Source organism: Lepidothrix coronata, unplaced genomic scaffold (genome assembly GCF_001604755.1).
Source record: "Lepidothrix coronata isolate B3197 unplaced genomic scaffold, Lepidothrix_coronata-1.0 Scaffold166, whole genome shotgun sequence".
NCBI lineage: Eukaryota > Metazoa > Chordata > Aves > Passeriformes > Pipridae > Lepidothrix > Lepidothrix coronata.
The window spans coordinates 2,080,277-2,108,180 of record NW_016690346.1 but is presented as its reverse complement, the minus strand read 5'-3'; the positions used below and the strand labels follow the sequence as shown (position 1 = coordinate 2,108,180).

The 27,904-nt window shown below is 38.1% G+C and overlaps 1 protein-coding gene across 1 annotated transcript; it reads left to right on the top strand.

The window, feature by feature from the left end:
* The first annotated feature begins 4,029 nt into the window (after positions 1-4,029).
* LOC108504521 (25-hydroxycholesterol 7-alpha-hydroxylase) lies at positions 4,030-26,798 on the top strand. The gene is made up of 5 exons (XM_017829649.1): positions 4,030-4,237; positions 10,574-11,170; positions 11,614-11,820; positions 18,287-18,465; positions 22,437-26,798. The coding sequence occupies exons 1-5, from the start codon at positions 4,045-4,047 to the stop codon at positions 22,731-22,733; spliced, it is 1,473 nt and encodes a 490-aa protein (XP_017685138.1). The 5' UTR covers positions 4,030-4,044; the 3' UTR covers positions 22,734-26,798.
* The last annotated feature ends 1,106 nt before the right edge of the window (positions 26,799-27,904 follow it).

Genomic DNA, 27,904 nt, shown 5'->3' with positions numbered 1-27,904 from the left:
TGTGCACTGAAGGCTGCGTTAACACCAGATGCCAATCATACACCACCAGTGGATTTGCAAGATTATAGGACAGGAAAAAAGATGAAGGTTAAGCACGGGGCACAATAGAGATTACTTATGGTAATGAATTGTATAATTTTTCTAGACAGATCTGGATTAATGTTTATCCCAGGCAAGAGATTACTGTATGTCTGATTCTAGTTGTAAACAGACATTATTAAACAGAAGGTTTATGTTCATGAAATGCGACTATGGGTGTTAAAGCACTTATGATTTATTATGTGCAAAAAGAAAAATTAACCTGTTCATCTGCTATAGTACAAGATGCGCTGTGGATTTTTGCATAATTTGAAAGGCATCTGCTCCTTTGGAATACAAATAACCAGTGAAATGAGAAAGATTCTCCTCTCATTTACACTGATCCAATGCCTTACAGTGCAGTGAAGTTGAAATGGTATAACCAAGAAAAGAATAGTCTTGTATATTTTTATAAAGCAATTATATTTCTGTGAGAGATAATGTTGGCAAAGTCTATTTTCTTGTGAATCTTTAGAGTATTTTCTTTTTAACTTAAAAAAAAAGTCATGTTCAGATTGCTTAACAAATGACCTCGTTTGGGTTTTACAAGTAGTTCACTTTCACTAATTGAAAACATGTTTAGAGACCTTGAATTTAATAATTTTTTTTAAAGAATCTTTTCACAATATGTACGTTGCAGCCCATTTTTCTCCTGATTTATTGCATCACTGCTGCTTAGCATAAGTGAGATATAGATACAGCATCCACAATTTTGTGTGCTGCCTTACCTCAGTAGTTAAATAATCACACCTGAGTCAGTGCCTTCTATGTTTTAGGTAGGCTGAAAAATCTTCCCTTAAAGAGACTGTAAACAAACTCCACAACTTTTCTTATTTGAAGTAGACATTGCAACTCTATTACTTGCTAACAAGGAACTATCTTTTCACTGTGAAAGCAAAGAAAAATTACAGTTATCAAAATCTGTTTGTTCTATTTATGGGCTGTATTTGTAGCCAGCTGATTTTTGCATAGTGCCATTTGAAATTATCCATTTAACAATGATGGATGATACAACTGTGTTGCTCTCCCTCCACTTTGTAGCTGATCTGTCTACTTATAGATTGCACTGGACATGTTGCTGATGCTTTATTTGTAAAATTCACTCACATATGTGAGAAATTTGTTTGTTAAGTCTTACTGACTTCACAGAGGCTTCTCAGATAAGTAAAAATATTCCTCTATAGAAGCAAAACCAGCCCAATATGTGGAGCAAAAACCCTGGAAGTATCATGAGGTTTATTAAGTGAATTAGAACTTAAGCAGTTAAACTAGACCTAAATAAAATGTAATCTGTAAGAAGTTCTGAATGCTTCAATTAAAAAAATTGCAGTCTTAAATTGCCAACAAAACACGTCATACTGCTCTTTTGTATTTCTTAGCTATATTTCACATTTGGTACAACAATATATATTGTGTCATGAGAAAAATATGACTTTAACCCTTGTAATATTTTGCCTAATTATCAAATTTTACAACTTCTGTTAAGTGTGAGTCCAGAGTTAAAGTGCATGAGCAAATTATTAAGCAGTAAAAGTTTGTGTGGGCTTTGTTAATGGTTCAGTATAGCATCTGAAGGCGATGAGAACTTCTGGAAGTACCCATGGGTACTGGAGGTACTTCTGGAGTGTAGTTAAGAGTCCTTCAGGAAATGGGGTTAGCTGCACTACGCTGTTTAAAAGTTTGTGCAGGGAAGCGTTGTATTTGGGGAGGCACTAAAATATACGCGCTGCTCGTTTCTTTGCTGTGTGTTAACAGACATCAGTAAGTCATGGAGATGACCTCCATCTTCCAAAGAGAAGGAAAGCTAGAAATGAAGACACATTTCTGTTATCAGTCTGCTGGGGGTCGTAAGTTGAACTGGTGTTATATTTTCCTCCGAAAGCCACGTAGCCTTGACACAGTGTTTAACAGTGTTAAGCTTATTGCTGCTGAGCTAAACATGTCTGAAGCGAACGATGACCCTCACGTCTTTGCAATAGCAAAATGTCTCCCTGATGTGATCCCAAAGACTTGGAGCATTAAGTTAATTTTCCCCTGGATTTCTGAGCTGCCTTCTTTTTACCCGGTGGAGAGCTTGTGAGGAATACAGCTTCTGACCGAATGACAGAACATGGAGGGTGAAATTAGATGCATTCAATTAGAAGATGACAAAAAGCCTATCTAAATATTTGTCAGGATGCTACTTACGGGGCATAGTGACCAGGAGGGGAAGTGAAAGGTGGCCGCTCTCGGGACTTAATAGTCTGGGGAGAAAAAAATGGGTAAATCATCCAGATTCTTTACAGGCTTGGAGGGGATAATTGAGGGTATCAAGTTGGCTGCTATGCTTCCAGGGGTGGTGATCTTTCTCATGTAATCTCAGATTAGTTCTTTGCTTTTATTCGCTTAATACAGAAATAACCGTTACAAAGTTTTCTGAACCACATGTGTAAATAATGTTGTTATTTGACCACTAGAGGATGATTAATGGAGTGGTTTCTGTGAGGTATTGAAGAAAGAGGGGCTCCACCTTCTCCTCAATATAAAAACCACACCACAAAACAACCAAATAAAACCCCAAAACCCCACAAAAATCAACCAAAAAACCCAAAATCCACCCCAAAAAATCCTAAAACACCCCAAAAAACCCCCAAAAGGCACAGCAGATGTTTTGGCTGTGAGATTGTCATGTTTGGACCAGAAGATTTACTGATTTTCCAGGGGACAAAAGGATGTTCTCAGAAACTAAAATTCAAAATTAGTAGTCAGTTACACAGAAGGAGATTGAGATATGCAGCATGGTTTGGTCACATCTGCTTATCTGTAAATTAAATTTATAGCAACTTTTTAAAAATAAGTGAGCAAATCTCTGGCTTGTAATTTCCTGCTCAAAAAGTTCTAATTATGAAAATAAAATAAAACAGTAAGTACAGCATACCATGGTTACCTCTTTTTAATTTTTTTCATTTCTGTTACAGCAGTTCAGGGGAGAATGTGACTATGGTAGGGTTAATCCAGCTACATAAAAATCCATGCTGTGTATGATAGTAGTAAAGCTTGTGATCCCTTGATCTTTGATTAGATCCAAGCTAGTAAATATCTTGTGTTTAATCAGAATGAGTTGTTCTGCATGTAGTATAAGTCACCTTCACAGATGGGATGTAGCAGCAGAGTTGTTCACGAATATTTGTTTTAATCCTTTCCAGAACAAGCACGCTTTATGTTTCTTTGTTGTAAATCAGAGTCAAGCAACTAAATGCCAGCATGAAGGAAAGACATTTACTTGCAGTCAGGAATAGGACAGTGTGGGAACCTTTTTTCCTTTTTAAAGAAAAATGTAACTTAGTAGGTTCTTAAAAGGTATTTTATACTATTCTGTAAACATAACTAATGCACCATGGCTGCTTTTTTAGACTGGGATGCAAATATTGTTATCTAGAATTTCATCCTAAACTGTTCATACGCATTTCTATCTTAGACTATAAATATAAAGAGACTAAGATTTATTATGGTTAACGTTCAGCCTCTATTATTATCCTATATTTTAAAGGTATTTAGTTATAATGGTAGCTATTCTGTGTGCTGGTAAGCTGAAATTACTAAAACATTATCTGTAAGGCTAGTTGTTTTGTGTGGTATGTCGGCGTCCTATTTACCTAAATCTGTCATAATTGCCTTCCAATACATCTTTCTCTGACATGCCAAATATTGAAAATGAGAGGACTCTTTGCTGGAAGACTTTCTACTGAGTATCATTTTTCTGTGTTCATAACTTGATGGTAATAGCTGGACAACCTGTAGTTAAATGCATCTCAATTTCTCTCACTTATTTTTCCTAATCACCACACAGAGCCTTCAGTGCTCAGAGGTGTGATTAGATTTAATCTGCCATCATAGCTGAAGAACTTTCTGTACAACGTATTATACATTGCAGGAATTATATATGTAAATGGTGGGTCTAAGTATAATATATAAATAGATATAAAGATGAGTTGCTCTCATGCCAAAGCTAATTCCTGGTTGTTTTTTTCTGTTTTCAACAGGAAGACTGGAGAGCCCCCACTAATAAATGGCTGGATTCCTTACCTTGGGAAAGCTCTGATTTTTAGAAAAGATGCTTTCAAATTTTTACTGGATCAGCAAAAGAAACTTGGAGATATTTTCACTGTACATATTGCTGGTGAGAAATACTTTAGTATATCTCTTGATTTTTTACTATCAGTGAAGTTAAACACTAATTCAAATGTTTAGTTTAGAATCTTACTGAACCAAAAATATTTTTCTGTAGCATAGACCAATAAAAATGTCTCATATTTACACATATTATAAGCATAATAATTATCCATAGAATATCACTATGAACATGTGGATTTATATACATATATATATATGTCAATATGCATATTGACAGAATTTGTAGGTATGTTATATATGAATGTAGATTTTGCCAGCACATTTAATTGTTGGGTTTTTTTTTTCCCTAAAGAAGGGAGAACTAACATCATCTTGACACTGCACAGAAAAATATCAGATTAAATTTAGAAAACACTTAAAAAAAAAGTGCAGAATTTGCTCTCACACATTTTACAACTGGTTGACAGGAACACAAGGGAATGAATGACACATTGACTCAGTGATACAATCAGGACTGGAACACAGGAACTTCCCATTGCCAGCCTCTTTCTCTGATCATGCTTACTGAAAATAACAATATAATAAAGTATGGTATAACCTTGTTTCTTTCTGTATTTATAACTGTGTTACTACACGAGATTGAATACAAACATTTGAGTGATTTTACATAGACGCTTAGCTGTGGAAGAAAAACCTAGAATGAAACTGGAATCTTGAATGAAAGTTAAATATGTAAATTTACATATGTATATATATGTGTATATATATATATATATATATATATACAAACAGAGATCTACTTTTTACTAATATCAATTTAAAATCCAGTGTTTACCTATGTTCAGAAGAAGACAAGCTCTTTTTAGTGTAGGTGGATGTAACTGTCTCCTGCCCCTCTACATGCTGATATACTTGTTCAAATGATCAACTTTAGAGTTAAGTCTATCTCATTTTTAGTTATTCCTATATTTTTAGGGAGTTTCAAACAAAAACGTTAAGGGTAAAGTATAAAGTTTGCTTCTTCCATGGCAGAAGCATTAGCTTTATATTTCCATATAAGTAATATTTTGCAATAAAAATAATTTTTGTCTTCAAATGTCAACTACTTTAATTGCAAGCTGTGTGTTTAATTAATAAATTTTTTTTCTCTTAACAAATCTGTCTTTTTGTTCCTTTGGAAGAGCATTTTTATTCTATTAAATGTGTGATTTTTTAATTCATTCAGGATTTTCTCTTTGGAAACTGATATGCTCAGATTTTTTCCAACTTGAAAGTGAGTTTGACACAGTACAACACCAACTTTTGTTGAAATACAGTCTTTTTTTATTGTTAATGTGCATTTACACTACAATAAAGTTTTGGCTTCCTACAAATACAGGTTAATAACTGTCATTCAGATATTATCTTAGTACATTCATAAAACCAGATACAGTCATATGTCATAATCCTAAATGTGTTTAATCAAATATTTATTTCTCTTTTACCTCTTTATTATGTTATGCAAGACTGTGCTTAGAAGTTTGTGTGTTTAAGCAATCTATGAGTGTAATTTAATTTCAGAAATCTCTATTTGCATGATAAACCAAATTCCATTTCAGATAATCTCCCCGTGTTCAAGTGTTTTCAGCAAGCCTCCCTTGATAAAGACTGAAGTAAATAGAGTGAATTCTGGATATCATTTCAGCCTTGTGCAGGGAAATGTTTGATTTTGTGCATTTGTCGTAATAGAGAGACCATTTTAAGTTCTCTTTTTTCAGTATAGAATTACTGACCGTCAGGACTTCACTAAAGAGAAATAGTTTGTCATCTGCAAGTCAAGAAAGAAGCCTAAGCTTGTTAGTACCTCTTAACGTGTCCTGATCCAAAGGCGTACAGGATTTCTCTATGTCTTACTGATTTGACAAAGATGATGTTTATACGTTCGGCAAACATAGCGTAGCCAGCTGTATGTGGGCTATCATTACTTTACCCCCCTGGTGGATGTCTAAAGGTCCTGTCAAAAAATTCTATCAATATATATTGTTCTAATTATTGGTTCTCAAACTAGTTCATTTGGAAAATGCAGAACGATGCTTGGAGTTTCTGGCGTTGCCCCGTACCGGTGATGCGATTTTGCTGATTGTACTTTCCCATGTGATGAGCAAATGATTGTCATCCCTAAAAGTCGCAAGGGACATGGATGTCATCTTAATAAAGAAATTAAAAAGCAAATCTTTCTATGAGAAACAATGTAAATTCCTGACCTGTCGCAGAAAATAGTTCTCTAATTGGTTTTGTGTGGTGGTGCAGCAGAATCGTTTTCCCCAAACGTCATGCCAGCGCAGCACCACTGTACATCATTGTCAGCAGTTCAGCAGAATCTCCCTAATAAGTGGATGATTACGTAAATGCAATAGTCTTGAGGGAAAAAAAAAAAAAAACAAAAAACAGAAAAGAAAAGAATAAGGAGGGGAAAGCGAGAGAGGGAGTCTGTGGCATTGAGATGATCGTACTTCCCAAGCCTCTCTGCTTGTTAAGGGTCAGCAGCGTAGGCAGACGGCTAGGTAAGAACTTAAGGAGCTTGAACAGTTTTGTCATTGTTTCTCGGGATTAAACTTTTCCTGATAAGTTAGTGGGAGTGATACTGAACCTTGCATCACTCTCTCTAAGACTAACTCAACTTTAAATAAAATAATCTTATTGTTTTTTACTAAGCACACTTGCCTTTTCAAATACTGCTGCTAAGTCATTCTTTTCTTTAAACACGATACACCTACAGTAACATATCACATTTTTCTCTCTTAGGCAAAAGGTAATTTACATTAACTTCTTACCAAGCTGAAGCCTGCTGCAAGCATTACTGAAATAACATCCATCATTAGATGCTGTCTGAAATGCTTGTCTTTCATCATTAGCATTAAAAAGCTCCAGAATGCATTATTAGAGTAATTTCTTAACTATCATACAAATACTGGCTTCTGTGCTCAGATTTACCAAAGTTGACAATTTTCATATTTTCCACATCAATCTTCTATTTCTAGGAGACTGTAGAAACTAAATGGAGATAACCAGACTATTTGCAGCATGGGTGTAATGCAGACTGAAGGACTGGATAGTGAAGTATGAATTCTCTGTAGCCATTTAAAAAAAATCAGAGGGCTTTTAACAGAAACAAGGAAACATCTCTTGCTTTGACTTGTTTCTACTGTATTAAGTAAAATAGCTCAGTGACTTAAACTATTAAAAATTGGAGTGTGACTTTTCTGTACGTATATGTCTACTTATTTTTGGTGTTGGAGGATTTTTTTGCAAGCTAACAAGGAAAGGCTTAGTCTCCAGTGGTTTTTATATAAACACCTTCAATATTTAAGGCTTCCTGATTTGTGGAGCCTGTGGTATGCCTCCATTCTTGGCTGATTTGGCATTTACCTTTTCCAATACTCTAAAGGGAATTCATGAGTATCAAGATTTTGGTTTGATTTCAGAAAAGGTTACCTTTTAGAGATAGTCTTGGCATTAGCTGCAATGGAAAGACATGGGAGGGGAGGGGGAAGATGCATTTTAAAATACCAAATAATAACTGGAAACTTTAAGAAAGATTTGAATTTATTAGTCTCTGACACCATGAGGGACAATCAGTGGGAAGAAACCTCACTGGGGACAATGACAGGATTTAAAAAGCAAGATTAAGGACCATATTGACACTTAAAAAATTTAAAATCGTAACTTGAGGTGAGAAAGTTTGTTCCACTTCGGATGTTTGCTGTTCAGGGTAGAGGAGGTGTTGGGGCACAGTTTTGTAATTAGCAATCTGTTCCTATATGGAGGAGACTGGGGTAAGCGGTGCAGCCACGTAGTGCATCTGTGTGTGAGGATGACTGTAATTGTTAAAGGTTTCCATACCCACTCTCACAACAACAACTTTCTAACTGCCATTAATTACCCCTAGATTTTAGTATTTTTCTAATTAAGAGATCTAAAATTAGATTCTCGATGACATACATGAACAAGCTGCCTTTGTTATAGAAGGGTTCTGCTTTCTGACTGTCTAGACCTTTACTAAATGCAGCAACAAGAAATATTTTGGTTTATGTGTTTATATATGTTGCTGACTTGCAGTGGTGTGGTCTGGAGCCTGAATTGATTCTACAAAATGAATTATATTTTGGTACATACTTACTTTTTGCTACCAGGAACCTGATGAGAATAATAAAATCAGGATATGTAATCTGTTTCTCAGGGATTTTTTTTCAAAGTATGTGCTAGTGTTGAGTGAATTTTGATTTAAAATTATTGCTAAAATAGTTTGTTGTCTGAAAACTCGTTTACTGAAAATCATTTTCTTACTTAAAAATGATAAGAATTGATGTGCGTTTGCTAAGTGTCTGATTAAAGATCACAAAGAAACTCATATTTTGCATCAGAAATAAGCAGATGGTGGACAGATGGTTTAAATTAATATTAATTAAAAATCTTAACTTAAATTGTTTACCCTGTAAATGCAAAGTTAAGAAGCCAGCTTTCATCTTTAGGGTTAATAACACTCCAAATCTATTTATTAAAAATTGCTCCAATGGGCATTTTTTCCAAGCTTTGATCACAAAGATGGTAGCCTCAATAAAGAGCATGAAAGTGGGCAAAAGCTGGAAAGAGAGAGTGATTCTAGGACACTTAATGAAGATCCTGCACAGGTTGAGACTAAAAATTCTTTTCAGCCTCTGTGGTCTGGAAAGGAAGAACTGGTCAAAAAAAGGAGACTGAGAATTCAAGATCTCTATTTCATGCCAGTTTCTCAAAATATTTTTTCTTTAAAATTAAATTTATGTGTTTGGTTGATTATGTTACAATAAAGCAAAATCCGTGAGTATCTTAAGAACTCTCGCACACTGTTGAGAAAAAAAAGGGGGTCAAATTCTGTCTCAACTTATCCTTTACATTTCCTTACTGGTTCACTGAGATTGCAGTTGATGTAATTGGGAGAGAAATTATGGCAGCTGGTAATTGTAGAGGAAGTCCAGGGTACACCCAGATACCACGGAGCACTCTGTGTGTGTATAAGTCAGAATATGGAATAACTATGATAATTCACGTATCACTATATGGTAACCATGGATACTTGTTGACATTTTTAGTGGTAGTGACTACTTTATCTCTGGACATCTGTCACAGAGCCAAATTTGGTCCTAAGTTAAGCATGTAGTGTTCCCATTAAAATCAAAGGAGATTTGTCCCTTTGGTAAGACAGAATTAGACTGTAAGTGCTGGAAACTTTGCTAGTTTCCAGATTTTGTAACTGGGATATTTCACAGAGGATGTGTACATTTTAATAGGTACCCTTTTTCCATCTTCATTCGAGGTAAGAATCAGGAACTCTAAATTTAGAATCATGTATGAACAGTTAAGATTTAATTGAGCTTTGGGAGCATTAACATTTTGATTCAGGACAGTTCACCCAAATGCTTTTCTTTAGAAATTGATAAGAATTTTAGGGCAAAATTGCAATATTTTTTCTGGCGGGGCAATTTAAAAAAGCATCAAACTTGATGCAACCCTATCCCTCTGTACAAGCAGCTGAACTTATCACTGTGTCACCTAATTAAGTACCCTGGGAAGGGTAGGAAGTTGTTGGTGTACTCTGACACAATGGGACTGTGTGTACCCCAAAGGAGGACCCATGGTAAAAATGGTGACCTTCTACATTGTAAGCTATGACTTCAAATTCACATCATAAGGTAGTCATGTTAAGCATACTAAGCACATTCTTAACAAAAAGTTAGCAAAACTTCAGGGGAAAAAACACAGATGCGAGAGATGTGAGAGAAGGTTTAAATGTTTAACTGCAGTGTGCAGTTAAACCTGTAACTGACAGATTTTGAGTTCCTGTGTCATTTACTTGGAAAAAAGCTGCCTAGGTGGCATGTTTTCCACTCCAGCCTCCGTCATCCACTTTCCTCCATGAAGGTGAAATGTGTATGTTTTTCACTTTCCACTGGTAAAAACCTTCAATTTTCAAATGTAGCTCCGACTCCACACTGTATTTTTATGAATTAGACCAGAGTAGTAAATGATTTATTTCAGAGCACTACAGTTGAAGAGATCACACTCCATTGTTGGCACTAACAGGAGATCAGTCTTAATAGAAATGGCTTCACACTGATTTTAGAAGAGCCTTCAAAGTGTACACAGGTGGAATCTGTGACCTGACAAAGAGGATCTAAATAAAAGTTATTGTTTTTTTTATTATTTTCTTTTCTGTGCAGATTTATTCATGTATCTTTGGTTTTTTGTTTTTTTTTCTGCATGCTTTTTTCGCAGTCTTTGGTTTATCAGTTATTGCTTCTGAAAGTGTCACCAGATTATAAAACCGCATATGTCTCTTAATTTTTTCTTTTCTTCTATTCAGGTAGATATATTACCTTTATCATGGACCCATTTCAATATGTTTATGTCATCCGGAATAGCAAGCAACTTGAATTTCATGAATTCGCTAATAAAATGGCTTCCAAAACTTTTGACTACCCAGCCTTGTCAAAAGGAAAATTCCCCGATCTCAAGGAAAACCTGCACAGAATCTACCAGTATCTACAAGGCAAGCCTTTGGATATAATTTCTGACCACATGATGAAAAATCTCCAGGATATATTTGAATGGAAATGCTCACAAGCAACAGATTGGGAAACAGAAAAAATGTACAAATTCTGCTGCTCTGTAATGTTTGAAGCCAGTTTTGTAACACTATATGGAAGAGTTCCTGCTGCAGATGGCCACAAAGTTATTAGTGAAATCAGAGACAAATTTATCAAGTTTGATGCCAGCTTTCCCTATTTAGCTGCAAACATACCAATTGAGTTGCTAGGAGCTACCAAGAAGGTTCGAAAGGAGCTTATACATCATTTTTTACTTCAGAACATGACAAAATGGCTGGGAGGGTCAAAAGTGGTCCAAGCCAGACAAGATATATTTGAGAAATATGAGCTGCTTGGAGATTATGACAAAGCAGGTAGGAAACTTATGAATGATTGCTTGTCTAAAATAAAATAATTTACTATAGACCTTTGAAATAAAAAGGCAAAATGGCGACCTTGAAATTTTTTTATGTTCTTTCTAATTGGCTAATGATAAAATGTTTTACTCTGAAACAACCCTCTATGATAATTGATTTTTTTTTTGTGCTGAGGTGGTAAAACAAGATACTTAATGGTGATAATGAGAAAGATTATAACTGAGCTGCATTTCCTCCCCTTATTCCCCCCACCCCCCCGACATTACATTTCAAACTATTCTCATTAAGCAGAAAATTAGACTTCAGAAGCCTATTGGTCCTCATTAGCATTCACTGATCCTTGGCTGGGTCTGTGTCCTAACATCTTTTAATTAGCACACTGCAAATCTAATCAGTGTAATAAACGCTATTAATCTTCCTTTTCACTTATTTTCTCCCAGCACATCATTTTGCCTTCCTGTGGGCCTCTGTGGGAAACACGATTCCAGCTACATTCTGGGCCATGTATTATCTTCTGCGGCACCCAGAAGCTCTTGCAGCGGTGCGTGACGAGATTGACCATTTGCTGCAGTCAACAGGTCAAAAGAGAGGGCCCACATATAACATCCACCTCACCAGAGAACAATTGGACAACCTGGTCTACCTAGGTAATTTATTTTTATCTGTTAGGAAGAGAAGAGGGGCTCTCCCGGCAAACTCAGTTTATCACTCATTTCTGTTTACTGAGAAGGTGGAGGACACAGCTGCCTAATTGACATAATAACAGCCATTTACATCAATTATAAATTATGTAGTTTATAGCTGTAGATACTCTCATTGCATGTAAACATTAAAGCCTAGGTAATTAACTATGCAAGGTATGCAAAAGGCTAAATCGAAGCTTTGCAATTATTTGAAAAAAAAGTTGATGCCTATTAAGTTGTTTGATTCTGAGCATCTGCCGATGTGTTAATGCATTTCAAATACTTCTGTATGGTACTGCCAAGAAAGACCCTTTTCTGAAATTAAAGTGGGGTAGTGTATTTAAACTGCAAATATATTTTTTTCCATGGGCATTTCTTTCTCTCTTTAACAAAACAAAAAAGACTTCTAAAGCAGACTTCTGTTGAACAATGCCTCCAAATGAAATATAAGAAGATAAAAATTCACACAGTATAAATGGTGTTTTCAGTACTGAAAAAGTACCTTTATTCAACATAATGAACTTTAAGGGTGCTACACGTCTTCCAGTTCTGGATCAGAGGTTCAAAGGGAGACCCTTGCCAGTGGCCATTGGAAGTTGTTTGATTCAGGAGCTGTATAGGCCTTCAGAGCATGAGCTGTTGATTTCACTTCATTTGCTAGCGCACAGACACTGGCAAGAGAAATGGTAAAATTAGCCCAAGAGAGGAGAGAGGGTATAGCAGGTAGGTACCTTTAAGCATCTGGAAGTCTCCACAGGATACACAACAGCTGAATAGAAGTTTAAAGGTTCAATAATCCTCTCTTTTTAAATATCAGAAACAGTCCCCTGTTCAAAACAAGCTCACGTCTATAGGTCTTGGTAGCGCATGTCTATTATGTCTTGGTAGCTCATGGCATGAACTGATGTTCCACTCTTAAACAAAGCTTTGTCAAGAGATGATGGTGAAGCAGTGCAGTCTCTGTGCCTGGTCTGGATCTAAGTAACATCTGCCGTTCTCCAGGACAATCCAGTGTGACGTGTCTCAAGAATCTGTGTTCAAACTTGATTTGCTTCTTGTAGTACAAATATAAAATTGAGTTTGATCCAATTCCTTTATGTTAGAGCATTAATATTAATCTTCTATAGCATGAGTCTACTAAGTTGGTTTGTTCTGGAGTCATGGTTGTTTTGATGCAAATTTATCTCTAACCGATAGAGAATGCTTTTGAAATAGAGGAGATATTGGATGACAAGGACACTTCTGATGAATAACATGACATTCTAAGCATTTAATGTACTTTTAAGGAACACGAGTAAATCTGCTTCACATCAGAGCTAGCATACACCAAACAATAAGTTACCAAGCATCAAGAAGATCAAAGGAGAATTTAGTTTGTATTTGGAGACTGAGATAGGAATGGCAAGGGAAAAAAGGGGAAAAAAAGGCTCCCCAGAAGTGTAGGAATCAGGAAAATAAAAGCATGTAGTTCACTAAAACCATCTGGTGCAAAACGGTATGAACAGTTTAAAACATTAACTGTGTCATTTCTCTGCTTCTCCTTGAAATCTTGAAGTACCTTGGTAGCATTTGATTTATGTGTTGAGAGGGAAGTGCCACATCCTACTTTGTAGTATTCTTGTAACACTTTTGTTAAATTTTATAATCATGTTAAACATAATGTCATATGAACAGAAGCTCGATTTCAATCCTTCTGGCACTTAAGTCATAAAGGGCTGGATACTGTCCCATAAAATAATAATATAGAAAAAAAATCTGTACCATAAGAGAATTAAAGTCATGCTTCGGTGGAAAGGGGAAAAGGAATGTTTTGTTAATAAATGTAATAATAATAATAATGGTCAGTCTTCGCGAGCGAAGATTTGGGAAAGGTCATTAACCCTTCGAGCCTGCGCAGTGGATTTTTTAGGTGAGACACAGCGTGCGCTGAACTGAGCCCACCCTTTAATCCTGAGGTTCATCTGCCGGGGCCAAGCAAGCTTGGACAGTGGCAGTGAGGTTCTCAGGACGTAGGTTTGTTTAGAGTGACCTTCTCTTAGATGGATTGCCTTACAGGGCTGACGAGCTCCATCTGCCCGGGGGGCTGGGAATCGAACCCGGGTAGCAGCGGTGAGAGTCCTGCACCCTAACCACTAGACCACCAGGGGCCCCCGTTAATAAATGTGGAGGCGGGACAAAGGTCGCAAATTGCATTGTTTGCACACCAAAAATTCCCCTGTTGCAGGAAGGCTCAGGCCGCTGACCCCAAACCTCCAAAGCTGAGCTTTTCTTCTTCCTGCTCCCCTTGTACCAATCCGGGGCGTAGGAAACTGGGATTTGTGTCCCTGCTCTTGAGTAAGGCAGACCAGGTGGGATTCTTGCATGTTCATCACCTTGTCATCTCATTCTCCTGTTTTAAGCGCTCTGATTCTTCGTCCTCTTTTTGGCCTACTATAACAAGAGACTTCTTTTTGATTCCTCATTCTATGGAGAACAAGCATGAACTGCTAAAAGTCTTTCTCAGGAAGTAGCATTGTTATTGTGGTCAGGTTCTTTGGGTCGAGAGAACAACATGGCCTGATTTATTCCTGAATTCTAAGCACAGTTATGTGATTTTTTTAATTAAAAAAAAAAAGGGGGGGCAGAAAAAAAAGCCCAGACAAACAAACAAACAAACCAAAACAAACCAAACCAACTAAACAAAAAAACTAAATCACTTTTAACCCAAAACAAAGCTAGCAAATGTTGGCCCTCGTTATCTTTTTCTGATGGCATTTCTGGGGCAGCACACTTCGTATTGTATACGTAGGACAATACAGTCCTAAAATCTAAACGTGTATTTGTGTGCAGAGAGTAACATACATTGTTAGTCGTTATGTCTCACAAGACAGTTCTAACATGGCAAAGGACACATGAGAATGGTCTGTCAGTTAAAATGGTTATAATGAAAATGCCAGGGGTAAAGCAGAGATATACTTAGTGCATGTTTAATGCTAGGCATGTTTAGTCAGTTCGTTTGTTTAATATTAGCCCATTCATTTATATGGTGAAGTATTCTTGCCTCAGGTCATTGCTGAATCCCAGATATTTCCTGCAAAAAAAGCACAGCTTGAAAAATTGTTTTGTACATGAGAAAGGATAGGAACCCAAAAACAACTAATACAGAGTGCATATTCATAACACAAATGCTAAGCATTAAAATCCTTGGTTGGATTGAAAGAAATAAATATATTTTTCTGGAATGGGCTGGGCAGTACCATTTAGTTCTTTGTACAATGCAAATGTACTTGTTTCAAATTATCGTTTGTGTTGGCACACCATGATGCCTGTGGGTAAATGACCCCCCCAAATATTTGCATACTCAATAGCTATTTTCCTACAATACACTCTAATAATTATGATACCCTATTACCTGCTATGTGTTAGTGTAAAATTAACAATCCATTATTGCACAATAAGTTTTATAAAACATTTACCGATAGAGATCATGTTTAATTAAAATTAACTTGCCTACGAAAGCCAAATGCACTTATGATTCGCAATGACCTTTTATTACCTGCAGTCCCTTGTTTTGGCTGGATGATTGACAGCTTGCTGTTTGGCTACCATGTTGTATTTCAGCTGACAAGACTTTTCATTTTAACTCAATTTGCCTGCCTATCACAAGCTGGTGGCAGGCCAGGCTCAAGTCACCCAGCTTTGCCTCAGCAGCTTGCTCTATTTCTCATTAGTACGCATTTATTCAGTGGAAATTGGAAGACAAATGCTTGAAGGCATGTGAACTAAGTATAGCAAATTAGGGTTTAAAGACTGAATATTTATAAGTATATTGAAACAGTTTTTTTAAAAAAAAAGTCTAGAATGAATTGGAAGCTGAGTGCTAGCTTTAGTATAAGAGAAATGAAGAGAGAAGTGGGAGGATTCTAAGAATAACAATACTATGAGAGATATCTCTCTCTCTCTTTTTTCCCCCTCTCTCTCTCTCTAGAAAATATGTAAAATCTCTCTGACAACACCTTATCAAACAACAGCCTGGCTTCTTTATGTAGCGCTCACACAGTGAAGTTTAGCATCTCATGTGTGTAAGAAGGGAGGAAAAAAATGAGGGTCATGTTCATTTGCTGCTTGGTTATCCCTTGGTATGCTTTAAATTGCCTTGTTTGTTCGGCACAAGCACAGAAACAGATGTTGCTCTACCGTGCTAGATAATTTACTGTACCTCACGGTGCAGAATGGAAGGCCTCCCAAGCTACCCAGCTGGTCTGTCAGCGGCGATGGCTGGTGTCTGCTGAACTATGACAACTGCAAGTAAAGGCTGCAGTTTTATTGTGCAGTTGTCATTCCTCTCAATGTATAGCTCCGGCATTTGTGGAAAGCTGACTGTCTATTTTTTTAATGTAAGCCTGCAAAGCCATATAAGCTCCATTCTCCTTTGTTGATCATAATGTGACTCATTACTTTTGTCATCTAATGATTATCGGCATGATCGCTCAGAGCAAGAGCCAAGCTTGCCTTCCCCACATAACTGGTACTGGAAGGTAAAACAGATTTGTCATTTACGATCTGACCGCTAAGCCACACTTTGTGCTCCATTATTGTGATTAACTTCTGCATAAGATATGCTGCCCGATTGTCATTTGGGATCCGGCAGCGGGCAGGAACTGTGGGTTTTCTGGGAGAATGTCCACCGATAGGATGTGACCACATCGCTTGGGTGGTTAAACATAAACCTGCTATTTTGCAGCATCATTTTAATAATTATTTCTCTCTTTTTTTCCCTCCTTCCCTCTTCCCTGTTTGATTTCTGCTGTTGCTACGCATGTCACCACCATTCCTAAATGGTGGACCAGCATGAAGTTACCAGCTTCATTTTCCGCGGGTTGAAGGCAGTCTGGAGCAGAGACTGGACCCTTCCTTTGTACCGTGCAAAGTTTTGTTGCCAGAGCACTGCCAGTTGAAATCTATCGTGTCAGGTGCCTTGTGGCTATCCGCAGTAGAGGCCATCTTCTGGAACCAGGGTTCTTTTCTGGCTTCGTCACCAACAAGCCGATTTGACTCTGCCTGATTATAGTAACGAAGGCAGTCCAAAAGAATATGCACAGACTCACTGTACGTCACATTGAATCACGGCGCTGGCCACACAAAGCTGACCGCAGCCTCATTTCTTTAGACAAATGCATGCTTAAGGAAAAACCTCCTGCAAGAAAGCATCCAGGGCCACTTTATTTGCTATGCATGCTGCACCAGATTTAATTTTTAGTGAAAGAACGTTTGTTATTATTTTTTTTCAGAGGCATCTACACTGGGTAGCTACTGTCTCTAATAAACTAACCTTTTGGGTGCAGCAATTGCAGTGCCTTGGTGAACACTTAGAGAAGGCTTATTTGATATCACAAAATGTAAATGCAGACACAAACGGATTACTACGTGCACATGAAACCCCATTTTAGGCTGTTTTTCACACTAATGATTAGAAGGAATCAAGTCACATATAACAGTGCCCATACACACTGGTGGAAAAATAGTCAGTTTTGATTACAAAGTGAGAGATGCAGCCCTAGACAGGAGCTACATGCTGATATACATGCTATCAGAATGATTTATGCAAATTATGCATATTATTCCCAAAGGAATTCCTCCTCAAACTGCCAGGATAAATTGCCGGAAATTAGCCATAAAATCTGTCGTGCTAGGAGCAAAAGGTGAAGGCCACTGGGAAAGCAAGGACATTCAGCTTCTGGAGCCTTCCAGAATGTGATGGTGGAGACAGAAATCTTGCTTTCCCCAAACCTGAAAGAACTATGTTTTGTTTCCTCTTACTCAATTAGAAGTGTCTTTCTCTCTTAAAATTACCAAGCAATAATGAATTGCTTTCATTCACTCTGACCGTAACAGACACTATCATTTGGCAGCATAGCGCATTGAAAAGAAAATACATTTAAAAATTCTCAGAATGACTGCAGAATTAACAAGCAGAATGATCTTTCTAACATATAGTCCTGCCATTACATCCAACAGCTTTTGAAAAGCAAGCTAAACAGCTCCATGGATGCTTTGGCTGGTGTTTGCTTGCAACCGCCAAAATATATGTAAATGCATAAAGCGTTCATATCTTTTTATTGCGTTGTTTTCAACATGATGCCTGAATAATGACTTTTCACCCAAAACTTGGTGCTGCTTACAACCGACAGGATTTCTCAGCACCATCAGTGAGAATCACATCGGGAGGTTCAGCATCCCGGCTGCCCCACCCCAACCCTGCGGGGGTGTTTATTGCCTCCTCCTGATCTCTGCTTTATGTTTCGTTGGTTTATGTGGTTTTTTCCTTTCTTTTCCTTTAGTCTGCTCTACTAAACCCGTCGAGATTAAGCAGCTGTAGCCATGTATAACTTCCAGTCATCTCCCATATTTCTGATGCTTCCCCCCCTCCTCTGCTTTTTTTTAATCGCAGAGAGTGCCTTAAACGAGAGTTTAAGGATGTGCTCCTCCTCCATGAACATCCGCATCAGCCAGGAGGATTTTGTTCTCAAGCTTGAAGGGAATCAAGAAGTCGTTTTGAGGAAAGGAGACTGGATAGCCCTTTACCCGCAGATTTTACACATGGACCCTGAGGTCTATGAAGATCCTAAGGTAAACATTCAGCTGGTGCTACTCTTTCTACTCCAGGCACATTGAAGCAGCCAAGCCGTTTGTGATCTGTGGGTTGTGTTTTTTTTTTTTACTGCTGTTCCGTCTTGTGGAACAAATCTTCCTACTTTCAGATGTATTTTCTGCGGCCCTACAGGTCAAAGGATTCACGGCCTGAAGAGAGAAATATGGTGATGAGACTGACTGCGACTGCTTTCAAAGGAATTGACAATTGCACATTGACTACCATAAACTTTAGGCTAAATGTGGGCTTTGTTTGGCAGTGGATCATTTGATACCCAAGGAGGGCTGAATAATAGAAGGTGGTTTAAATAGCAAATAATGTGGGCCATTTAGCTAAGTGCCCGCAAAGCATCATTGACTCTCTGAAGCCCTATAATAGCAGTGTCTTACTTGAGCCTTATGCTTTTTCACCTCCCTTCGTAGGGATTCACCCCTTCTTGATCAATTAGAGTGTTGTGAACTTGAGACTGTAAAGCTGTTGCTCTGCAGCGGAGCTCGGAGGGTAATTGTGTCATCTCCTTGTATTTTTCTCTGACGCTCGAGTTAATGAATATCAAAGACTCGAAATTAATCCACCCTGCCTCAGCCTTAATACGGCTTCAGAAGTTCACCACCTGCATGCAAATTGAATAGTCCTCTCGGCTAGGTTGCTCCTCAGATTGCTGTCCCCAGCCCAGGGTGCCACAGAGGAAGAGCAAGGAAGAGCAAGGGTGCAACGCTGAGGCTGTTAAATGGCTCCTCTGCCTCAGAGGCAAGAGCTTGTACCTGATCCACTCCACACCCCTATATTCCTAAGCAAATGGCTGTCTCCCATGTTGATTTCCATCCTTGGCATTTGAGGCAAATAAGAACTGGATTTTTTTGCATGCTTGTAGAAAGCCCATGTTAGAGACATTGCTCCCTGAGGCTCTCCCTTTCAGGGATTTAAAGATGTGAGGTTGCAAAGAAAAGATGAGAATCAAGTGTCTGGTTGGTGTGGGACAGCATCTCGCTGTGCAGGAACCCTGCCAGCCTCAGTGAGAGGAGGTGTGGAGCATGTTGGAGTCAGCAGGAGTAAGGTGTAGTCACTGGGATGAACACTGGAGCCATGAAAATTAAAATTACTTCCAGGAGGGTTCTGCTGGCTGTCCCCACCCAGAAATGAAGATAAAGCCTGCTAAAAAAAATTAGGATTTTAAAAATAATCTGTCTACTGGCAAATAGTTTTTTAATAGTTTTATCCTTTAAAAGGATAGATAGCAGCTAACAAATAAGCTTTTTTTTCATTTTATTCTTAACACTTTATTTTGGAGAACATTATTGATTTGTCAAAAGTCCATCTGTTTGTTTAGGTCCTAGACCAAAAGCATCAGTGTGGAAACTGATCCCCTCCCTTATCCAATAATTGCCGGAATATATTACCATATTTCCATTGCTTGAATATATCTGCTTAGTATCAGCTCTGCTCAGCTTTCACAGTACAGCTTTAGTTCATATATTTTATCTTTTTGATAGTGAATGAGCAATCCACACATTGCAGTACATTGATTTCAGCACATGGGCCCTCTCGAAAAGTGGGGAAATCACTGTTCTGTTTGGTTCTTAAAATATGCAGTGTGCTTTCAACAATAACTACTGAGGATCAGATAGAGATGGAGAATGAATTTTTTGAAAGGTGCAGTCTTGAGCTTGTCATGTATTTAGGGAAAACTTTTCCTGGGAAAACAGGCAGCTTGACGAGATAATTTTGTAGCAATGCTTTTTCTCCTGGATACATAAATTTAAGTTCAAGCTATCTTCTGCTTTGGCACCATATTGTATAAGTGTAAGCATATATTGGTGACCTCTTTCTCCACTCATTAAGGCCTAAATAAATGAGTCAGTTTTCTATGAAGTGGATAAGTGAACCCCCAAATCCTAACGCAGCTAGTTGAGGAGCTCAGTAAATTAACTCTGCAAAACCTGTTGAGTGAAATATCAGGAAACCCTGTAGGAAACCCTATGTGGTGACTTCCCAAACAAAGCTAAATACAAGATTTGACTTATATCAATCACAGGAGATTGCTCAGTTTTCATAATACCTGTAGCAGGCCATCCACACAGAACTTCATCGCCTGTCTTTGCTCACTGTCTTCACCTCTTCCTTGCTTTGAGCCACCCTGTCTCTTCTAGGAGACCTCGTACATGGCTGAAAATTTCTTCACTGTCAAAAGTTAGTCTTTATGTAGCTAGTGAACTAGCTTTTAAGGAAACGCTGCTCAACTCAAGGGGCTTCAGCAGCACAAGCCTGAGTCACTGTCATTGGTTACATTCCTGTCTTGCACTTGTTTTCTGCTTTCCCAATTCCTTAGACACCAATTTATTTTTTGTTAAAAGCAAGTACAAGTCTCAGAAGGCTTTTATTATGACAAAGGAAGCATAAGGTTTGACCCAGTGTGTCTGTGTGTTCAATACCACAGTTCTTAATTGCTCCAGACACCAGGAGTGCACCTTGTGGAAATGCTTGAACAAAGCTAAGAGCTCTGAGTGGGGTTGGGTTGGGTTTTTAAGCTATTGCAGTTCATATTTAGTGGTGCTTTTTTAGACCGGCAGGATTTAGATTTCAGGAAGTGAATCTTGTTGTTATTCTGGGCTTTCATTTGTTACTGTGCTACTTCAACTGAAGCAATAACATCCCAGGGGAAAAGATAAGGGCATGCTTCCTTTCGGCTGAGGTGTTCAAAGAGATTGAAAAGCATTACTTGTCAGTGGAAGCAGACATAGAATCACCTTTATTTTTGTGGAATATCCAGGCCTCTGCCATTTAGAGAAACATTTAGGCTCCTGTTCTTCATCACCCAGAGTTACATCCAGTGCATCTTGTACTTGTTCCCTTTCTCATAGACCATCTCCCCTGACACTGTCTTTTCTCAACAACAAGACCTGCAGTGCATGGTCTTCAGGGCCTTTAATCTGATGGGTAAATCAGTATCAGTGTATTTTTAACGGTGGTGTGGGTTTTTGTAATCAGTTGAGGTCGGTTTCTGTTTGACTGACTTGTTCCCAGTCAGCTCCAAATGGCTGCTGCTATAGCAGATGTATGCAAAGCAGGACAAATGCTAATGAGTGACCATAAGCAAGAAGTGTCTGTCATTTTTATTCAAAGCATGCAGGAGGGTTTTGTAAGTGGTTAATTTGCCATTGACTGAGTGAGGATGCCAGATCTCCTTCATTCAAAAACATGAACGATCTCTACACAGGGATCCTGCTACTGGAAATTGGTCAGAAAGATGTTCAGTTTATGGAACGTAGGTTACAAGTACAACCTCAAACCTTACTTTGTAATGGTCAGTTACTGGCAGTTGTCCTGCTTTACTCACAGCTTCTGGAGCAAAACATTTGAAGGAAAGATGTGGCAAATTAAGCAGCAACTATCTCCAACTGAAATGAAAATTGACTGCAAAGCATCAGATCTGGTTTTCAAATAATCTGCACCACTAGGTGCAAAAGAAGGATGGATTTTGCTCTAGCTTGCAAGAGCAAGATCAGTGCAATGCATTAATTTATTCATAGGCATTTGCAGAATTTGTCAGTTTATCCTTATTCATGATGTATGTACCACACTGAGTGCGTATGATGCTTTACAAGAAAATTGTCCTTCCACTAAGGTTCATTGTCCCTGCTACAAAGCGGTCAAAATCTAATTACAATCAATACAGGCCAGACACTCAGTGGATGAGATGTGGAAGTTGAAGGAGCTTGATGAAAAAGGGCTAAGCTAAGTAAGTGGATTTAAGGAGTGTTCTTTGCAGGAAAGATAATGTGAGTTAATGAAACTTGAGGGAACCAAGTATAAAGAAGAAGCTGTCAGCTCCTTGTCTTCCTCTTTATCTTATTTTCTGGGTTTCAGACGCGTTACCATTGTGCAAAGAAAGCAGCTCATGTAACTGCCTTGTTAGATATCACGCTGTCTCTCTCTCTTTTATTTTCAGGAGTATAAGTTCGATCGATACATAGAGAATGGAAAGAAGAAAACAACATTCTACAAGGCAGGAAGAAAACTGAAGTATTTTCTAATGCCATTTGGCTCTGGGATCAGCATGTGTCCAGGGAGGTTCCTCGCAATGAATGAGATGAAGATGTTTCTTTTCATACTATTGTCTCATTTTGATGTAGAACTAGCAGAAAACAAAGCTGTCAGACTTGATAACAGTCGTATGGGCCTTGGTATCCTCCTGCCAGACGTTGATATTGCCTTTCGTTACAAGCTAAGGTCCTTAAGAAATTGAGCAGCTGCCTATATGCCTTCTACTAATCTCCATGTTTGCTCTGTTTCATCACTCAGCTTTATATTTTTGAAAACATTTGCTTTTCCCCTCTCCGCTTTTACCTCCTTCCTCTTTGTTTCTAAGGAGAAAAGCCATCGGGCTGGAGGTAGATATAAGATGCAGGGACATGCAACCTCAATTTGTCCTGCCTGAGTTGTGAGAAGTGAGGTGAGATGACAAGACTCTGGCCAAGTAAATAGCTCAGCATCCCTACAAGATGGATCCCCATACTCCTGGCCATGAGATGAGCAGGGAGGATGAGAGCAAGCTGAATCCAGGCCATTTATATGGGAAACAGGCTCAGCAGCCCTCTGTCTTGGGGGTTCACCCTTTTTAGGTTGGGAGGTCCCATATACCCATCATCTGGAGGAGTCTCAGCATCTGCTCAAAGAAGCATAATAGCGAGAAAGGGGGAACTTAATTCTAGGGAGTGAAAGCATTTCTAGTGGTTATTATTCTAACTTTTTATTTGCTCTGTTCCCTTCATGGTCTTGAGAGTCTTAGCCCTTATTTGGAAGATGTGATGGAAGATGTGTGGGGTGGTGGAAGATGATTTGCAAGAATGTCTTACTGGCAACACATTTCTAACTTCAGTTTTATGTACTGAGGTTGAATGCTTTGCTTCTCTTACTATTTCTTTTGTTGCAAACTGGTTAAATATATTTTTTTTTCCTGCAGTCATTTAAAGTCAGAAAGGAAGTTCTGTTGATTTTAATAGGCTCTGGATCAAGCCTAAATTATCTATTTTGGCTTTTGAGCCAAAAGAGATATATTCTTCATGAAGGAAATATATGAGCCTGTTTGAAATGATTCTGTCATCTCCAAAATTACCTTCTGTTTGTCTCACTGTTTTCTTAGTAACACATTCATGCATTTATTTTGACTATTTTTTACCTTTGTCCATTTCTATAAAAAGGCAAAAGAAGAAGAGGGCTTCAAGGGCAAATGTGGTATCTAAAACTGCTTTTTAATATGGTTTTACTGTGCCTAAGTTTTGAATAGGCAGAGTGGTGTGACCTGTGTTTGGAAACAGACTTGTCCATCTGCAAAATTGGAAAGTAGGCTTTTCCTTGGGGCCAAAATTTGAGTGAGTGAAAATTCTGGGCAGCCACAGCAGTTGTCTGCATACTGACTGCCCAACCTGCTTCACTGGGTGACCAGCTCTTGTTTCAAAAATCAATTTCCTAGTGCATAGGATCTGAGATTTTAGACCCTGTCTCTCTTCCCAAACATCACTTTGGAGACTGATGAGGATTCTCATCACTGTCCAGTCTCAATTTGCCAAGATGATAATTGTGATGGGAGAATAGCCATGTCTGTGGGCCTTGCCTTGTGTTCCCAAAAACCATCTCTCTTTAGAATGTGCCAGTATAAGTCTTTCAAAATCAGAAATTTTACTCATCTCTGAAGGACTTGATGATCTATGGATGAAAACTGCTATCTACATACTTAGGATTAGAATTGTTTATTATTTATCGTTTCTATGTAGGGGCTTGTTCAGTTACTCGTGTAAAGCACACACCCTAAATAAGCATCAGCAACCGTAGAAAGGCTTTCAGAGATTGGCACAGCCACATTCCAAGTCCTCCAAGGAGAAAACTGTGGTTTTGTGAGATATATCGGATAAATATTTTCTATTCATATATAGTATCTATAATGTCTACAAGTCTGGAGTACACTTATATTAAATGGGCTTTGCGGTTAATTCAATGCTTTAACTTTGCTTCAACATTTAATCACCAGCAAAAGCTGATTATTGCTTTGTGCCACAGAATAAAATTGGGTTTTATGGAGAGATTCTTGTACTCAGGTTACTTACTCCTGCGGTTACTCTGTAGAAGCTATTCTGTACTCGGCTGTAGCTCACAATCCAGTTTGGTCATTAGAGCCTGGTTTATTGGGAGAGGAAATGTTGATATCATTACACTGTTGACTGTATTCCATTATTGCTTAAATGTAAGCTGTAAAATGTCTCATACCACAGTTATGATAAATCTTTCTTTGGCATCCAACTTTAAAACAAACCTGAAGCAACTGTGAAAATAACAGTGGTTATTTGTTTTAAACAGAAGACTCCTTTTTATAATTGTGTTCTATTTTTAGGATTTTGAATTAGAATATCACTGGCTTCTGCATAATTTGATAGGGCATAATAGGACTGTGCCAAAAGGACATGCAAATCATTAGTAGTTTCAGATTAGTTTGCGATCAGTTGGTATAGTATCTATTTAGAAATTAAAAGAAGAACTCGATTGTCTCCAAAATAGCAAATTAAATCTGTAGGGTATGCTCCATTTAAATAAAAAAGAAAGAAAGAAAGAAAAATAGTCAGAATCTTTCCCAAGAGTTGCAGGAAACCTCCATGAAGACACTTGGAGGCCTTGCGTCAGAGTTGGAGAGCGGTCTCTGCACCGCACAAGAGGCCAGCGTTTTGCTGGGAAAAAAGTTATATGCTCTTTTTGCTCAGGCACTAAAATAATCAAATGTTAAGCAAGGCCTGCCCAGCTTGTCCTGGAATTGTGTTCCTGGTAACCCAGGCTCCTGGTAGATTGGTTTTGCTGATAAGCAATGCATCAATACCTTGGCATACCCCAGCTGCAGAGGAAGTAAACCTCACCCCCATCTAAAGCAACGACAGCTAGAGCAGGACAGAGGAAATGTTAAGACCTTTGGGTCCATGTACTCAGTAACTGAGGAGATGACATATTGAGAGCCAGCAGCTGCTCTGTCTCAGGAGTCACTCAGTCTCCATGGAGCTGGGATTCAAATGCCCCTGGTTTTGGTATTTCTGGTCAATAAACTGAGGCAGCACAACAGGGTAAGGGTGCAGCATCCCTGGAAGTCCCACCTGGAGCCAAGCTGGCCACAGAGTGCTGTGCCAAGGAGAGCACGTTTCATAACGCAGGGCACAATGCTGTTTTTGATGATCTCCTCTGGTGCAGTACCCAGGAGCAACCAGTTCTTGGTGTCTGTCGCTGGAGCGCTAAGATGGCAAAATCATCTAAGCAGAAATAGCAGTGCCATTTGCAAGCATTCAGGTGCCAGTGGGGCTGCCGGGAAAGGTGGTGGGAGGCAGTCAGACATGTTCTTCCTTGTCCCAGCTCTCCACCTCAGCAGGGGGGTCTGCCCTGCCAGCCCAGCAGTGTCTGGCATCCACTGACCTGGCAGGTGTAGGGTCAGGCAGGAGGGGTGCATGGGTACCCCGTGAATTTCTCTGCTGTTCCTCCAGTGAAATGGTGCATTCACTCATCACTTTGAGATGTGACTCAGCTGGTCACTACCAGCCTCTCACTATAAGTTGTTGATATCTATGGCTGTACCAATAGTATCTTTTGCTATTAGAAAATATATATAAGCACCTTTTTTTCTCATATAAAATGGATTTATAGAGTCAATACAGCCCTTTATAACACCGAAGAAGAAAAGTTAATTTATCATGAACTAATGTGAATGCTAAAATCTCATTTTTTAATTATTATTATTGTAATTTACAGATTGTGTTTTCTCCATTTTCATGCTGGCACTCAATATTGCTATAAACTATTACTTAAAAAACCATCCAGTATATGTGTACCTGTTTGTAAATTAGACTTTCATATCTCTGCCAATATGTCCTAATGTACTAACATAAAACCATGTAAGCGTTGTTCTTTAGTTTATGCTTTTGAGCCAGTTGCATGTCACTACTTTTGGCACTGCTATTTTTATGAATAATTACTGGTCTGTGAATTTCTCTTGTAGAATTATACATGATCTTTTATTTTGTCATTACTGAACTTTCTGTCATTCAAAAGACTGTGAAGTGCTCTTAATTGTGCAAACTGACATTTTGTATATAGATGAACAACAGCTAGGTTCTACTTTAATAGTTAATATCCATCATTCAGGCTCGTAAATTGACTAAGGTATATTGTGAATTTCTGAGCAAGAAAATTGAAACTTCATTATTTTAGTAATCTAACATCTTAAATGAATTTTGTATTTCAAGGAAGCAATAAAAAGGAATATATATATTTTAATATTGAATGACTGTCCATGGTATTTTTTTCCAGCTTATGTTTACACTTTTCTCGCAGATTCACAACTATTGCTTTGATTTTTTAATTATTGTTTCAACATACTGCATTTTTCTGTTACTTGATCTTGAAAGATATTTCTGTAAGGAAAAAAAAAACAAACCTTTAATTCAGCACTGGCATAAAGCAACTCTTTTGAATTTAGGGAATTATCAAGTCTGGTTTTTATCCCCCCATGAAACATAAACCAGTTCTCATCAGATGAGGAAAAAAACCTGGTGCATCTGACATTCCTAGGACGGTATTAAAATTAGTATAAAGATCTGCAATCCACTAGCTATTCCTAAATGCAGCTCCTAGGCTTTTCCCTTTGCAAACCTCTGTGTAGTACAAGATGTACTACGTAGTGTAAAATATTCTGTCTTCTCAGATCATTCATTTTAAAAGGGGAAATGAATGAAATTGCTACGATATACAGCACTGCACCAGCAAAGCATAACTTGACTTTTCTAGGTATCACTGTATAGCTACTGAGTTCTACAAGTAGGTATTTAATATCAAGGTTGTACCCTAAAGACATCAGTGTTTCTTCATTCCTTAATGCAGAAATGCTTGTCAGGTATGTCTGTGAGGGTTGTTGAAGATATGTCCTAGAGAAGACAGACCTGCAGCATTTTTCTGGGTTTGATAAATGTGTGTGTAACTGTGCAATTGTTTTAACTCCAGGCTATATTAGAAGTTACTGAAGTTTATAAATTAAAAAGGTGGCATTGTTCGAGATCTTAGAAGGGCACATTTCTGAGTGAGCTTTCCGTAATGGTCTGAAAGATAGCTTGGCAGGGAGGAATTAATTAGATCTCTTAACATTGTATTTTATCTAATATTTTGTTTGATACTAGGTACTTTCTTACCATTACTTGCATTGCACTGTATTTTAAAATTATTCAAGGCATTAATTTATACATGACATATGCTTAACTCATGTGAGTAGAGCTATTCTATCAGACCATAGAAAATTAAGTATTTTCCTGCCTATTGCCTAAACCAGCCTATATACCCTGGCCACATACCCTCAACATATCAGAAAAATGACCTCATTATAAAAACACCCCTTAA